Consider the following 17,906-nt stretch of genomic DNA (forward strand, 5'->3'; position numbering starts at 1 on the left):
CAGGTCATGATCTCACAGTTCGTGAGTTCGAGCCCCGCATCGGGCTCTGTGCTGACAGCTAGAGCCCGGGGCCTGCTTCAGATTCTGTGTCTCCCTTTCTCTCTGCCCCTTCCCTGCTTGTGCTATGTCTGTCTATCTGTCTGTCTGTCTCTCTCTCAAAAACAAATAAACATTTTAAAAAATGTATTCTCAAAGACAGGATTTTGTCCATTGATAAAATTATGAGCACTGAAGGCTATGGAGTCCTGGCCCTATCGGACACCAAAAATACCAAAACCCACGGTGATGCAGCCCACATTAGGATCCCCCAAGACTTCTGGATTGGACCAGTGACTCTGTACTCTGAATGTCAGCTTTCTCATCTCTAATGGGGGTGTGGGGTGTAATATCACTTACATGGGTGGTTGGAAAAAAATCAAACACGATCAAGTCTGTAAAGTGTATGGCATTTCCCAAAGACAGGGGAATGTTTTCATTTTCTGAAGATATTTCGAGTTCTGAAAATAATCTTTTTGCTTTGAAAAAGTTTTTTAGAATGATGAAAATAACTTAAGAAAAGGTGTTTCCATACTGCTCTGTCCTTTACACCTCCAAAATTACCTCTAAAATCTAAACATGAGGGGGCACCTGCGTGGCTCAGGCTTAGTCCATTAAGTGGCAGACTCTTGATTTTGGCTCAGGTCATAATCTCGAAGTTCATGGGTTCCAGCCCTGCATCGGGCTCTATGCTTACACTGTGGAGCCTGCTCTGGATCCTCTGTCTCCCTCTCTCTGCAACCCCCCTCAAAAATAGTAAGTAAATGTTAAAAAAAATTTTTTTTTAACAATAAATAAATAAAATCTAAACATGAGAAAGGCTGTCTGCCGCCACCAGCTCTGCAGCCCTGTCTGCTAAACGCAACAAGCTGGATGCCAGGCTGATACTAGCTCCCTCCTTGGACATGCCATAGAAGGCTATCAGAGCCCATTACAACTCAAAACCCAAATTTTCTAACTTCAAACTTGCCAAGAAATCTGCAACCATTCACTGACTTTGTACAAGATTCTAAAAGGAGAAAATGCTCTGGAGAGGTGGAAGCAACTGGTATACTTGAAGGAGAATTAAGAAACTAGCAATTATTTGAGCTTAAAAAAATTTTTTTAATTAAAAATTTTTGTTTGTTTTAGAGAGAGAGCACGCGTAGGGGAGAGGGGTAAAGGGAAAGAGAGAATCTTAAGCAGGCTCCACACTCAGCGGGGAGCCAGACAAGGGTCTCCTTCCCATAACCTTGGGATCATGACCTGAGCCAAAATCAAGACTCAAATGCTCAACAACTGAGCCACCCAGGAGCCCGCAATTATTTAAGTTTTAAATATCATCCTTGTTAGTTAACGTTTCAAAGTCTAATCAACTCTGGGGACACAGGCTGATCAAAGCCTTCACCCTAATGGGGAGTCTTTCTGATGGCCTTGTTGAATACCAACTCCTCCTCAAAACTCTGCAGAGAATAGCAGCCAGGCTACACATGTACAAGTCTAATTTTTGCTCTTACAACTATCAGGTCTTTTAAAGCTTATAAACAAGAAACTTACAGTTCCTGTTTATGCATACAGTAAATCATTCCTCAAGTTTATTCCTACTTTCTTTTGTAAGAAATAAGACAACTGTAAAGCGAATTTGCAATAATTATTAGAATAAGCTGTACTTTAAATTTAGTATTCTAAAAGTAATTCTTTTATGACTAAGCTAAGTTAAACATATATCCACTCTTATGTCCCCCTAAAGGGGATTCTGATTCAAATAAAGTGTTTTTAAAAGCACCACATATATTTCCATGTTCCTGGGTTTTCTTTCTCAGAAACTTTTTATATTAATTCAAAGTTTCAAGCACTTACACATTTTGAGTTCTTTCCTACTGTAATATTCTATTATTCTCCAAAAACTATTTGATAAAAATACAGATTCAATCAACACACACATACACACATACAGACTGTTTCAGTTACCTCCACTGCATATCTTGTACTCTGAATTCTGAATATGCTTCTAGAACAGATCACACTGTACCCTGATTATATCTGATTATTTGTTTGTCACTCTAGCTAGATTGTAAAGCATCACAGAGGCAATGACGTGCCTTCACTTGCATTTACCCAATAAACTAGGACAGTATCTGGCACACAGCTCAAGTTAATATATACTTAGCAAATGGGTTTGTGAATGAAGAAAAAGTTTCTAGCTACTCTTATTTTTTAAACTGAAGTATAACCATACAATATTAGTTTCACGTGTACAACATAGCGATTTAACATTTGTATCATTATGACATTTACATATATTGCAAACTGATCACCATAATAAATCTAGTTTCCATGTGTCGTAAGTTAAAACGGTATTACTGACTGTATTTCCTATGCTGTACATTATACCTCATGACTTATTTCATAACTAGAAATTTGTACCTCCTGATCCCCTAACCCATTTTACTGCCTGCCCAAACCCCATCCCCTCCGGCAACCACCATTCTGTTCTCTGTATCTAGGAGTCTGGGTTTTTTGTAATCCACTTTTAAGTGAAATCATGTAGTATTTGTCTTTCTCGGACTTATTTCACTTAGCATTATACCCTCAAGGTCCATCCATATTGTTATAAAGATTTCATTGTTTTGTATGGCTGAGCAGTATTCCAAATACACTCACAACTTCTTTAATCTATTCATCAAGTGACAGATACTTGGGTTGTTTCCACATTTTGGCTATTGTAAATAATGCTGCAATAAACACTGGAAATGCATATATCTTTTCAAATTAGTGTTTTTGTTTTCAACAGATAGGTACCCAGAAGTGGAAGTGCTAGATGTGGTAGTTCTATATTTAATTTTCTGAGAAATTTCCATACTGTTTTCCATAGTGTTTGTACCAATTTACATTCCCACCAATAGTGTACAACAAGGTTCCCTTTTCTTCACATCCTTACCAACAAATGTTATATCTTGTCTTTTTTATGACAGTCATTATGACAGGTATGAGGTGATATATCATTATGGTTTTGATTTGCATTGCCCTGATGATGAGTGATGTTGAGCATCCTTTTAAGTGCCTACTGCTACCTATATATCTTCTTTGGAAAACATGTATATTCAGATACTCTGTCCCATTTTTTTAATCAGATTTTTAAAATTGTTATTGTGGTATGAGTTCTTTATATATTTTGAATATTAACCCCTTATCAGATACATTATTTGCAAATATCTTCTCCGATTCAGTAGGTTGCCTTTTCATTTTGTTAATGGCTTCCTTCACTGTACAGATGCGTTTTAGTTTGATGTAGTCTCATTTGTTTATTTTTGCTTTTGTTGTCCTTGCCTTTGGAGTCAGATCCAAAAAAAAATTGCTAAGACCAATATCAAGGAGCTTACCACCTATGTTTCCTTCTAGAAGTTTTACTGTTTATTTTTAAATTTTCTTCTTTACATTTATTTGTTTTTGAGAGACAGAGAGAGACACAGCACAAGTGGGGGAGGGGCAGAGAGAGAATGACTCACAGAAACTGAAGCAGGCTCCAGGCTCTGAGCTGTCAGCACAGAGCCTGACACAGGGCTCAAATTCACAAACCGTGAGATCATGACCTGAGCCGAAGTTGGATGCTTTACTGACTGGGCCATCCAGGCTCCCCTAGGAGTTTTATGGTTTCAAGTCTTACGTTCAAGTCTTTAACCCATTGAGTTAATTTTTGTGTATGGCATAAACAGTGGTACAACTTCATTCTTTTGTTATGTAGCGGTCCAGTTTTCCCAAACCCATTTATTGAAGACACCATTCCTTCTTCCATTGTATACTCTTGCCTCCTTTGTCATAAATTAATTGACCATATATGTGTGGGTTTATTTCAGGACTCTTTATTCTGTTCCATTGACTTGTGTGTCTTTTAGGCCATACTACACTGTTTTCATCACTACAGCTTTGTAGTATAGTTTGAAATCAGGAAGTGTGATGCCTCTGGCTTTGTTCTTTCTCAAGACTGCTCTGGCTATTCAGGTCTTCTGTGGGTCCACATAAATTCTAGAATTATTTGTTCTAGTTCTGTGAAAAATGCCATTGCATTAAATATGTAGATTGCTTTGGGTAGTACAGACATTTACACAATATTAATTCTTCCAATCCACGAGCAGGAATATCTTCCTATTTATTTGTATCTTAATTTCTTTCATCAATTTCTTATAGTTTTCAGGTCTTTCACCTTCTTAGTTAAATTTATTCCTAAGTATTTTATTCTGGGTTTTTTTTGGCTCTTTTCAGTTTATTGCACAAAGGACTTAAACTAGTCCAAGTTAAAAGCAGACCCCAAATCATCTTTACAAGAAGCTATAAGGTTTTTAAACAATGTAACAAAGGACAGAAAGGAAATTCTACCCATTGCGAGGAAATCCTCACTTAAGCTTCAGTGAGCCAAAGGCACTTAAAGCCCATGAACCTTCAGCTGGTTGTCCTTAGCCCGTCCAATCTCTAAGAGGGAGGAACTGGCATATATTCTTTTTTTTAAATTTTTTTTAAACGTTTATTTATTTTTGAGACAGAGAGAGACACAGCATGAACGGGGGAGGGGCAGAGAGAGAGGGAGACACAGAATCAGAAGCAGGCTCCAGGCTCTGAGCCATCAGCCCAGAGCCCAACGCAGGGCTCGAACTCATGGACCGTGAGATCGTGACCTGAACTGAAGTTGGACGCCTAACCGACTGAGCCACCCAGGCGCCCCTGGCATATATTCTTACACTGGTCACCCTGTAGCTAAATTACTTCTCCATATTCTGGATGCTCAATTAAAGTACTATGACAGGCAAATTTCTTCTTAAACATCTTCACTAGTTTTTGTCGTAATCATCAACAATGCTTTAGACAGTAGTAAAGGTCTTCCTGCCATTTCTTTGTTGAATTCTTATACATATAATCCTCAGTGCCAGCAGGAAGCAGATCATCACCCTTACTTGCATCAGCAAAGGGGTCAAAAGAGTGGAGGTTCTGGACAGTGGAAATAAATATGATTTCTTTTCTTTGGTGGAAAAGGCCTATAGGAGAAGGGGTGGGGAAAAGGTGGGGGGAGGTGACAGAGCATCAGGGAAGCAAGCGGGTTCAAGGGGGAGGCAGCTGAGTCCCTCGTGGTGGCTCAGTCACCAAGGCTATTTTATTCTTTTTGATGCAATTGTTAAGTGGGGCTGTTTTCTTGTTTTCTCTTTCTGATAGTTCCTTATTAGAGTATAGAAATACAACAGATTTTTGTATATTAATTTTGTACCCCACAACTTTATTTATTAATTTATTAGCTCTGAGAGTTTTTTGGTGGAATCTTTAAGGTTTTCTATATATAGTATCATGTCATCTGCAAATAGTGATAGTTTTCTTCTTCCTTTCCAATCTGGATGACTTCTAGCTACCTTCTTTTAAAAGGGACCATCTGAAATGAAATGCAAATGTTTACCTATAAAGCACTAAGATCAAAAAGATCTGGGATCTCAGCATCAAGGTCCCTAAACAGTACACAATATCCAAATCCATTTCAAAAGCCTTAGTTTCCTTTTCTCAAATAAATATACTACTCTATACTCAACACAGCTAGATAAAAGGAGAGGTTCTTCTGCAACTTCCAGTCACAACTCTAGATCTGAGGTGGTGTCAAATACCAAACATGAGTGTCTACACCCAATCCCCACCCCAGTCGACCCCACCCCACTCCAACCTATAGCTGCCTACTTGTTTAAGGACTAACACAAAAGATCACACTGTCATCTCAACCCTGAACTGAAGAACTGCTCCTTTTTTCAAATCTCTACCACCTATGCCATTTAGGGTGCTCCTGTGGCTGGCCCTTACAGACACTACCGCACTTTAATTATTCCTGTCTACCAAGAGTATGGGCTTTCTGAGAGCAGGATCATTCGACAGGCCTCACACTTGATGAACTGGATGGGTGTCTGAACTTCTGCTTTGGGACTTGTAAAGCCTTCAGCTCTAAGCAAACTCAACTGCCCTGATTGTTCAATGAGAGAAAGCTTTCCTCGGCAGGTTGTGCCAAGTCCCAGGCCTAGCACCCCAAGCAATCTGGTGCTTGATTCACTATCACCCCAAATCCAGAAAAATATCATTTTATGGAATCAAACAGGGCAGGTTCATGATGGAATTCCCTGCACTGATCCTCTCCCACCATTTATATACTTCATTATCCCATATAACTCCTTTTCCCCTGGCGGAGAAGTTCTCTGAATCTTTTTTTACTTTATCCATAAGTTCCTGAAATGTACGCTTAGGATGGCTGTAAGACTCCAGTGAAAAAACATATGGGTTATTTAGTTGTGGTAACTTTTTTTCTCTGAAAGAGCCACAGATCTGTTTAACAGATCTGTAGGATCCATTGGGCCAAGCTGTGTCTTTTTCACTGCCTGGAAATCCACACAGCATCTCAGATGGCTCCTAACATAGAACTGACTCTCAGAGAATATCTGTCCCTCCTGATGCAGAAAACTGGTGGATCAGAACACTACCAACGCCATAGAAACAGAACAGGAAACAGCCAGAAAGCCACTGAACCAAGAAATCACAACTCTCTGAAAAATCATTTCTGGTAGAAAAAAAAACTTAAAAAAAAAAATTCATTTCCTAGCCACCCCCCAACCCCCAAGTGGAATTAATTCCTCTTCACTTGGGGTTTTTATAGCACTCTATACAAGCCTCACTGGGTAAAAATTCTTTACCAACTGGTCCCCCCACTAGGCAGTAGTGCTTCCTAAGGATGGGAACTGCACCCAACTTGTCACCAGGGTTGCCAGTGCCTAACAATCAGTAGGTCCTCATGACTGACAGCTTGACTAAATACTTCTCAATTACCCAGATGACTGACTTCTTTCATGAAGAAGGCCATTACCCCATTAGCAGGATATGTGCTTCAAGTTTTTCAAAGGTGGGGGAGCCAGATTCTACTGAACCAACCACATTCTGTGGCCTCACTGGGTCTGGAGGTAGCTGAAGGCATCTGGAAACTGATTGAGTTGGATAAGAGTTCAATCTCTGAGCAGCAACAGAAGTGAGCAAACTGACCACGAAGACAGCATCCCTGAGTATCCAGGAATGAATATTGACATGGGCATATAAAAAATGCCCACTATTGTCATTTAACCCCCACAACAGAGAGGTGTCTCTCAAACTTTAATGTGCATACAAACCACCTGGGGATCTCATAAATATGCAGGTTCTGCTTCTGTAGGGCTGGCAGGGACTGAGAATCTGTATTTCTAAACATTCCCAAATACTCCCATGGACTACACTTTGAGTAGCAAAGTTGTAAAGGAGATATTAAATACTGTTTTTGCAGCTGAAAAAGCTGATGCTCAGAGATATAAGGAAACTTGCTGCATATCACAAAACCAGCAAGTGGCAGAGGTGGAATATAAGTCAGGTCTTCTGGTCCTAAGCCCATCACCTTTTCCACTGTACCATGCCATTAACCTTTTGACCTAAACAGCCACAACCACGGAGATGTATAGTTTTCCTGCATCCCTCAAATAAGCCTTCCAGCCAGTTTTGCCTTGTATGGAAGAGGGAAAAGGTAGAACTACAAATAGCCGCTATGGGAGAATCAAGACGGCTAGATGCTTTAGTCAAGAATTTCAATCACCCAGGGGCACTTGGGTGGCTCAGTCGGTTAAGTATCCTAAACATCTGACTTTGGCTCAGGTCATGATCTCATGTTTCGCGAGTTTGAGCCCCGTGTCAGGCTCTGTGCTGACAGCTCGGAGTTTGGAGCCTGCTTTGAACTTTGACTTTCTCTTTCTCTCTCTCTCAAAAATAAAACATTTAAAAAAAAAAAAAAGAATTTAAATCATTCAACCCTTCAGTTAAGACTCCTTAAAGGCCAAACTTTAGTGGTTCCTAGATGTTCATTCTTTTTTTTTTTTTTTTTTTTTTTTTTTTAACGTTTATTTATTTTTGAGACAGAGAGAGACAGAGCATGAACGGGGCAGGGGCAGAGAGAGGGAGACACAGAATCTGAAATAGGCTCCAGGCTCTGAGCTGTCAGCACAGAGCCCGACATGGGGCTTGAACTCACGGACAGCGAGATCATGACCTGAGCCGAAGTCAGCCGCTTAACCGACTGAGCCACCCAGGCGCCCCAAGATGTTCATTCTTTTATTAATGAAAGGTCACCAGAAACATAATTTGCTTAAAAACAAAAAACCAAAAACCTGTCTCAGTGATATGGGCCATTTAGTACACAGAATCAAATTAATTCCTAGACAAATGGCTAGCCCTGCATGTTCTGGCCTATGCTGCTCAGACCTTGGCTGGAATATTCAGAAATTCAGCTCTGCTCACTCCACAATTTAAAGGAAACACCGATAAAGAGGAGCACATCCAGAGGAGGGTAACAGGGAAAGAACAGAAATACCTGGCAACAGCCAACGGAACAGAGATCTGTCCTAGAGAAGTGCAGGCTTGAAACATTAAGCACTATCTTCCCTGATTTATCTTACTGAAGGAGGATTAGACCTGTTCTCTTTGGCCCCAAGAGGCAGAATTAGCAATTAGCTTTCCCAATGGAAGGAACGCTGTTCACAATCCTGTACTGTCAGAGCCAGGATTTGCCCCCAGGCCTTGTACCACATTCTTTTTACGAGCCCAAATTGCTTCCCTACAGAGCTACATCCTCAACCTGTACTGCAAGTAGGCACTACAGGAAGAAAGATTTCAGTTCCAAAGAAAGGTGATTTTATAGTCAGAGCTATCCAAAGACAGACGATGCTGTAGTATGGGAGGATAGAGCACCTAATACAAATCCTGTCAGCAAAGAGGTTCAATTGGAGGTTAATCGCTTGGCAGGAATACTGCAAAGGGAATTTGGGCACCGGATGGGTGGCTGGGTGAAATGAACCTGCCAACCCTCAGAGATGAATTAATCTATTCCTGCTGTATTGTCCTCTAATACTTCATTTGTACACTTACCATGCTTTGCCTTTTATCAGTTACTTGTACATGTATGTGTCTTCCTCACTGAAGTGTGAGCCCTTGTAGGGAGAAAGTAGTGTCTTATCCATCTTTATATCCTTTATTTTGCCCAAGACTATACATGGGAAACCAAGGACACATTGACATCTCTCCTATGTTCCAGGCACTCTGCTAGGCACTTTACATGTATCAACTTATTCCATATCCTCACAAGAATCCTAAGAAGTAAGTATTATTTTTCCCCTTTTTATAGATGGGGATATTGAAACTCAGAGAGGATAAGTAACTGCCAAGGTACTGCTGGTGAGTGGTGAGGCCAGCATTCAAACAGAGAAATCTTTTGCCTAAACCATCATGCTGCCTTCCTCCCGGAAGGAACTCTATAAGCATCTGCTGGTTTGAGCCAAACACCTTAAAAACAGGCTATATTATATCCAGATAGGTCTGTTCTTGTTTCCTGTTGCTAAGTTCAACTTTTCCTTCTAAATATAACCATCTATCCTCAAAATGACCATTCTAAAGTTGTATTGTTTGAAGATCCTCTCACTCTTTTAAAGACAATGGCACAGCATAAAAAATTCTGGGCAAGAGGCCCAAATTTTCATAAACCTTTCCTACCCAAAGGAATTCCTCAAGACTCCAAGAGCTTCCCTTCTCCCATTCAGCCCTGGCTCCACCTCAGGGCTCTGGACCACTGGAAACAAATCAGGTCCTGGCTTTCTGCCTCAGGGATATAGGGCTCCCATACATCTTCACAAGCTATTTTCCAAGATCTCGCTCTCTGCACACAAACCCAACCATGGACAACACTAAATTTCCCTGAGCAAAATAGTCAAGCTCAAAGGTCCTCACATGTAGCTAAACTTCCAAACAAAATCTATCTTGAATTTCAAAGCACATTATAAACCTCCTGGCAGGCACTTAAAAATATTTAATCTCCCTGCCAAATGGGGCAAAAAAAGATTTTTGTCATTTGAATCAAAGGCACCAGCATGTTTGGACAGCCAACACATAAGGCCTCTCTGACACTCCATCTGTCTTAAGAAGTAAACCAAACCCAATCTGGCCAGCCATTTCTTCAAACAAGAAACTTAAGCGTCACCAAGGGAAATTCCCACTGCTCAGTTCCCTGGGTGAGTTTTGGATTTTCCATCCCAGGGCCTCCGGAAAAGGAGATCCTGCTGACACATGCACCAATAAGATGCTGTACTTTTCTACCTGATACCCTGAGTCTAGAGAACCAAAAGGCCACATTCACTATAAATGTAACTTATTAAGATGTCTTCCCACATGCTAACATTTTAAAGCAATTCTATTAAACATGAGAGAGTCACCCTGGCTCCAGCAATGAACAGGACTTAATGATGATGTATTTCCTGTGAGCACACAGCCTCTCTACATCCATCAGACATTTTCGACTAAACCTAAATTAACCTGTAAATGAAATGATTTGCATCCATAAATCCAATAGACATGTATTGGTGTAGGGTGTTTAAGGTACCCAGTCTCATACCCATTTCTTAATCTTATACAGTTCTTGTTAAACTAAAATATGATCCTTTCTACAAGTTGTTTTCATCTTTATTAAAACAGGACAAAAGGCAAATCTGAACCACCTAGGGTAGATACTTCATAACTCATTACAATGCCTTAAGAAGAAAAAAAAAATCTTTGATATTTGATCATGTCTTAGGGATAAAACTAACAGGGTACTGTGGAAAGGAACCAAAAAAAACCTAAGTTTGAGTGATTTTTGTCAGTTCACCTAGACTGATTTCCATCCACTTCTCAGTTAAAGGACTTTTCCATTTTGACAATCAAACCAAAGAAATCTGAGCAGCAAGGGGCACCTGGGTGCCCAGTCAGTTAAGCAGACAGCTCTTGGTTTCAGCTCGGGGTCATGATCTCGCAGTTTGTGAGTTAGAGCCCTGTGTCGGGCTCCACACTGACAGTGTAGAGCCTACTTGGGATTCTCTCCCTCTCTCTGCTCCTCCCCTGCTCCTATACTATCTCTCTCTCTCAAAATAAATAAGTAAACTTAAAAAAAGAAAGAAAGAAACAAACAAACAAACCTGAGCAGCAAAACCTTTACCAGAAAAGTATACTTTCATACCCACAATGTGTCACACTTTTTTATATACCATCTTAGCTCATCTTCACCAAAGGTTATGTGAGATGACTATTATTTCTACTTTATACAAAAGGAAAGGTGATGATATTTAAGTCCCTTGAATGGCAGGGACCATGTCTGGTTTCTCTATATTTCCAGCACTGAGCATGGGGCCTAGGACACAGTTTAAGAGCCTACCACATGCTTAAGAATGAATATGTGGGGTGCCTGGGTAGCTCAGTTGGTTGAGTGTCCAACTCTTGATTTCAGCTCAAGTCATGATCCCAGGGTCATAAGATTGAGTCCTGCAATGGGCTCTGAATCAAGTGTGGAACTGCTTAAGATTCTCTCTTTCCCTCTGTCTCCACCCCCCCCCCAATAAATTAAATAAAATAATTCAATATAAAAAGAATGAATACATGACTAAAGGAAAGGAAAAGAAATTTGGCAAAAATATGCAATCCAAATTTTGCTCCAGGCCCCTAACTAAAACTACTTCCTAGAACACATCTGTGCACTGCAAATAATCTACTTGAGCTTCAGAGATTTGTTTTATTTATTTTTAATTTTTAATTTTAATTTAATTTTATTTGAGAGAGGGGGTGGGGAGAGGGAGAGAGAGAAACCCAAGCACATTCCACACCCAGCATGGAGCCCAATGCTGGGCTTGATCTCACAACCCTGAGATCACAACCTGAGCTGAAATCAAGAGTCAGACGTTTAACTGACTGAGCCACCCAGGCACCCCTTCAGAGATTTGTTTTAAAGGACAATTTATCATCTTTCCAATGTGTATGCCACAAGGACCTGGCCGGGCTGGGCAACAGGGCCGGGCGTGGTCCTATCTCACTTCTTTTCCCCCCACTCAGCACCACACCTTGCCCAGGTGGGTGTTTAATGAGCCGAGTGATGACAAAGGTAATGATGATGCCTTCAGCCATCATGGGAGTAAACAGAACACAAGATGCCCACAGCCACCAGAAGAACTGGTCTCTGAATCAAGTTACATCCTCTCTTGAGCCTCATTTTCTTCTCTGTACAATGGGAGTAACAGAACATAGTCAACAGATGGTTTCCATTAATTTAATAGACACTTACTGAACATTAACCATATGTCAGACCCTATGCTAGGGGACACAGTGATGAACATAAGCATCCAACCTACCTCAAGGAGTTCATAATCTCACAATGGATGCTGTGAGACTCAGGAAAAAAGAAGTTTTACAAACTTCAAAGGACTACACAATTATGAAGTATTGCTCCTCCTCTGTGTTTCTCAGCTTGATTAATGGCATCACCATCCACCCAGTTGTCCAAGCTGTAAACCTGGAAATCGTCCTCAACTCCTCCCTGCTTCATCCTGCCCCCAAGTCCCATAAATCACCAAGCCTCTTTTGATTCTCCTTCAGAAAAGTCTGACATGCATTACTTCTCATCTAGTTTTTCACGCTTCTACTCTAGGCCCTTTGTTCCCACCTGAATAATTACAAGTCTCCTTATAATAATGATAATGGCAAGCATTTATTGATCACTTACCATATGGCAGGCATATGCTAAGAGCCTTGCACGCATAACACAATTTAACCCAATAAGGTAGATATTAGTACTCCTACTCACAGAGGAGAAATCTAAGGTTCAGAGTAACCAGCCCAAGGCACCAGCTAGTAAATGATAAATCTACAGCTCAAATCATGTCTATGAGATTTTCTATCCTTATGTCTTAATGGATTCCTGCCTCCAGCCCCTTCCTGGTTGGTCTATACTCCTTACTTACTTTTACGCTGCTGCTGGTATACTCTTTGGAAACCTAAGCTGATCTGTCTCTTCTGCATTAAGACAGCCAGTGGCTCCTCAGCATTTCCAGGTTGAGGTCTGAGGCTACAGGCCAGTCTGCAGTTACTTATCTGCTGTCTCACCCCATATCACTCTCACTGCTCCCAAACTCCCTGCTGACCCGTCTCACACTTCCCTCATCTCTGAAGCCCCCCTTGCCCTTTCCCTTCCAGACAGGAACCTCCTCCTATGCAGCCTCAGACCCATGTTCACACGTTTCAGCACCGACTGGTATGTTTCTCTCCCTTCTCTACCCCTTCCTCTCTTCCTCCTCCTACTCCTTTTCCTCCTCCACTCTCTCACTCTCTCTTTTACACACACACACACACAAACTACAACAAAAACACACCCACTATCAATCCTGAATTCCTGGAAGGCACACACAGTGTATTTCCATCTGATTGTGCAGATCCCACCACAGTAGCAAGCCAATAAGTGACTAACTGGATGGTATGTGGTGGTGTTAATACCTCACAGCACTATCCCAATAGGCAGATAAGACTTTGATGCTAAAAGACCTCTGGTCTAAAAGACCAGAAGATGCTAAAAAAGAAGGGCAGCTTATAGTAGCTCCTGTCCTCTCAGCCAAACTCAAAGAGACAGACTGGGGGCACCTAGGTGGCTCAGTCAGTTAAGTGTCTGACTCTTGATTTTGGCTCAGGTCATGATCTCGAGGTTTGTGGGTTCAAGCCCCGCATCAGGCTCTGCACTGACCATGAGAAGCTTGCTTGGGATTCTCTCTCTCTCTCTCTCTCTCTGTCCCTCCCTTCCTCAAAATAAATAAATAAACTTAAAAAAAAAAAAAGAAAAGGAAGAAGACAGACTGTTTTCAGCAAAATTATTACAACGAACTGAGATTGGTCCTCCACAGTCTGCTGGTACCCTCTCTAAGCCTCTTGAAAGAAAATTCAATCACCTCTAAAACTGCAAAAACTAAACTAGCTCCAGACCAAAAGACCTCAGAAGAATCTCCCTCTCAGATGGGAGATGAGGTAAAGTGATACCCTCTCCTCCAACACCCTGCAACAGGCAAAGCGTTCCAAAATGCAGACTGCTAAAAACAAAGACTCTAATCAACAATAGAGGATCCTGACTGAGGAAGAATCATCAGAGAAAAAAAGCTAGAGGCAGCAAAATCTAACCCCGTTCTCTATCTCCAGGGCTACCTACAACTGGCATCCAGGCCACAAATGGACGACAGCAACTATCTCAGGCCTCCTTGCTCCCACTCTCACCCCTGACCTGTGTACTTTCCAAAGAGCAGCTAGATGGTGTTTTTAAAACTCTATCAATGATAAGGACACATATACCCTGCAACATCTTGCCACCCACTTGAAATAAAATCCAAACTCTACCAGGAAGTCCAAGGTCCACCCAATCCCCATCTTCCTAGTTCATACCACTCTCCCCTTCAATTGCTACATTCCAGACCCAGAGGTCTTCTGTTTCTTAAAACAGGCCAACCTCCAGGCCTTTTCTTATGCTGTTTTCCCTGAGTGGAAAGCTCCTCCTCTAGTTTTTACAGAGCTGGTTTCTTAAGGCTCAGTTCAAACTTGACTTTTTAAAAAAGGTCTTCCCCTGGCACCTCTTTTCCCATTCCATTGCACCCTATCAGATCATCTTTTTTTAAGCACCCACCACCACTAGACAATATTTTTTTCACTTATTTTCCTATTTCTGTCTTCTTATTAGGGTGGAAGCTGTGCTTTGTTCATCCTGTGAATATGCAGCAAAGAAAAGCACTCGAAAAAATTTTTCCAGAGTATTTGTTGACTATCAGCAGAGAAGCACCCTCAGGATAAGCTATTCTGTTCTTCTGTTAGAACGAAGAAAACTACTATTTAGCCCCTACTATGTGCTGTAAAGTCACTGTAAAGAAATGATCTTCTTTCAGAGAGGTAAAGTAACTAGCTCAAGGTCACGCAGCTAGTAACTAGCAGACTTCTAAATTAAATACTTGTTTGTGCAGTTCCTCAATCCCTCTCACCTTTGCTTCCCTCTGGGGGCGGGAGGAGGCGTTGTCACCCTATAGTTCAATCTCATATTGCCATAACAACAAAATGATCAAGTATCTCTAAACTGCTTTACAGTTACTAAAGCATTGTCACGTTCACCTTAAGAAGAATACAAAGCACTTGCCCAGAAAGCCATACAACAACAGAAGTATATTAAAAGCATGCCTCGAGGTTCACTATCCCCACCCTGACCCCCAGTAGAGGGGACTGGGAAGGAGTCACGGCCAATGGAGGAATGGAGTCCTATTTCTGGTTCAGAGGGATGGGGAAGGGATGGGGAAAGGATGGGGGAAGCCATGGGGAAGCCATGAGTCACCCGTGAAGGCTTCTGCTGCTACCAGAAACTCTGATAAGCCCTGGCTATGAGACAGCAAGCAGTGAATCACAGATCTGGAAGGCACTTGCTGATGGACGGGGAAAATGAGGCCTCAAGAAGGAAAGCAACTTACTCAAGTTCACTCAGCAAGTGAACAGAGACGGTACCAGGGGTCTCCACTCTCCCACTCCCCTTTTCTTTCCATCAAGGAGGTCTCTCAAGGCGAACTGTGAGTGGGAAATGGGGGAAGGGCTGGGGCAGCTCCTAGACCCCCCACAGAGGGTCAGGAGAAGGCAGGGCGAGGACAAGGAAGGGTACATGAGTTAGGATGGGGGGCAGAAATGAGCCAATAAGGAAGAGACAGCAGTGTCTCGAAGGTGGGTGAGGGCAGGCCTGAGAGAGGAGGAAAAGGCGGAAGAGAACAGAATATAGGGCGGGCGGAGGGAAGTGCTGAGAAACCAGGACCCGAAGGGGCCTGGGGGGTAGGGAGAGCCTGAGGGGAAAGGCAGGAATGAGAGTCTGATGGTGGAGGCGTCCAAGGCCCCAAGGGACACTCAAGGGAGCCAGAGGGGAGGGGTCCGGAAAGGCCCAGAAGGGAGTCTGACCGGGGAGAGTTCCAGGGTCCGGGCAGCCCCCGGGGCGTGTCTGACGACGGTGGAGTCCGGGCCCGGAGAGCCTGAGAGGAGCCTGAGGAGAGTCCGAAGGGACTGGGCCGACTCACCGCGCTTGTTTTTGGTGCCGTGCTTCTTGGCGGCGGTCAGCTCCTGCTCGATCTTCGTCTCCAGGAATTCCTGCTTCTTACTTAGCATCTCCTCCGTGTCCCGTAGCCGCTGGATGGCATCCTGAGGGGTCGGGCCGCCCTTGCCGGCCTTACCCCCTCCGGCCCCGAACAGCTTGCCGAACACCGACATGGTTGCTGCTCGCCGCGCCGGCCTGCGCCGCCCGCTCCGGCTCGGCTCGGCTCGGCTCCAGCGCCCGCTCCTGGCCCCGCCGCTCCCTGCCGCCACAGGCCTCTCCGCCGCCTCCGCCCCGCAGCTGGGCTCGGCCGCGCCACCTCCCACAGGCCCCCACGCCCGGGGCTGGCCAGCGTCAGAGCAATACGTCGCTGACTACAACTCCCGGAGGGCAACGCGCCGGCCGTGCCTCAAATCTAATGGAAGGAGGCGCACTGCATGCCGGGAGACTATAGTCTTCCGGCTTGAGGCGCTCCGCGGCGCGTCTTTTTGGTCCAGCTAGAGTCAAAGGGCGAGGTGGCATGCTGGGAAATGTAGTCTCCTTGGAGCCCGTTCTGTAGAGGTAGAAGGACTAGAAGAGAAATAACAATATTTTTCAAAACGTTAATTAGCATTATATACATTCTGTGATCCAGGAATTGTGCAAAGTGCTTCACACACATTATCACATTTAATTCTCACAAGCCTAATGATAGATAATACTGTTCCTATTTTGTAGGTGAGTAACCAAGACTCAGAGAAACTGAGTGGCTGACTAGCTTAATTGACTAGTCCTGTCTTTGTATACTTTGTTCCCTCTACCTAGAATGCCTTTCTACTCTTTATTCGCCTAGCAGGTTCTTGGAAACCTAGTAGAAACTAACAGCCTTGGCACTGGAGTTAGACTGCAAAGGTTCAAAACGCACCTTGCAACTTAGGCAAGTTACTTCCCCTACTCTGTGTGCCTTCCTGTCTGAAACTGTAAACTAGAAATGATAATAACAAGACCACCTCCAAGTTTATATGAGATAGGTAATGTAAAGTGCTTATTTAGCATGGCCTAGCTAGGTGCTCAAAAGTTATTCCTTCTTGGTCATCATTATACACACTAATAATTAAACCAGGAAGAGACCTGGAACTTTCAAAAGTAGTAGAAGTATTGAAGAGTTTTTTGTCCGTGCACTATGCAGATCACTGTGGTTATGGGGCCACATTTCATTGTTTTCCCTTGTCCTTTGCTGTCAAGAATCACTTCTCCCTTGGGGCACGTGGGTGGCTCAGTCAGTTAAGTGTTCAACTCCGTTTTGGCTCAGGTCATGGTCTCCCAGTTTGTGAGCCCCACGTCGGGTTCTGCGCTGGCAACTAGGAGCCTGCTTGAGATTCTCTCTCTCCCTCTCTCTGACCCTCCCCTGCTCATGGTCTCTCTCTCTCTCTTTCTCTCTCTCTCTCTCCCTCAAAAAAAAAAAAAAAAAATCACTCTCCATCCATTAGCAGTGAGGCAGCATCTAGTGGCCAATACCTACCCTAAGCCAGCATTCTAATTTGCTGCTTCCAATCTTTTATTTGGAAGTCTTGTTACTTGTCACTTAGCCTTGTATGAAATCAAAGGGTAAACCAGTTCTGAGTGAGGGTCTGAAGTGCTCTCCAATAAAGAAAAACATAGCTTCTCAAAGTGCTTTTTTATCCCTTTCTGGATCTTCCAAAAATGTGAAGTTGTTTTGAAGAGAGTTTCAAATAAATGAAAGTTTAACTGAAAATTTTCTCTATTATTTCACATACAAGTCTTGTCTCCTTCCCAGACTATGATCTACATGTAGATAAAAACCTACCTCACATTAAAAAGAAATTTTTTTAATACCTCAGATGTTGTTGTTCTTATTGTAATCAGCCACAGTCCCAGCCTACATACACGGGGAACCATTTCCAGAGGATGGGAAAGTTTATTT

General features: G+C 42.7%; 1 protein-coding gene across 1 annotated transcript in view; it reads right to left on the reverse strand.

Annotated features, from left to right (window-relative positions):
• CHMP4B (charged multivesicular body protein 4B) overlaps positions 1-16,314 on the reverse strand; it is a 52,811-nt gene extending 36,497 nt beyond the window's left edge. Inside the window, exon 1 of the mRNA XM_015071890.3 lies at positions 15,969-16,314. Coding sequence (XP_014927376.1) covers positions 15,969-16,158 — 190 coding nt within the window. The 5' untranslated portion in view covers positions 16,159-16,314. The remainder of the gene's footprint in view (positions 1-15,968) is intronic.
• Between the last annotated feature and the right edge of the window lie 1,592 nt (positions 16,315-17,906).

Source organism: Acinonyx jubatus, chromosome A3, assembly GCF_027475565.1.
Source record: "Acinonyx jubatus isolate Ajub_Pintada_27869175 chromosome A3, VMU_Ajub_asm_v1.0, whole genome shotgun sequence".
NCBI lineage: Eukaryota > Metazoa > Chordata > Mammalia > Carnivora > Felidae > Acinonyx > Acinonyx jubatus.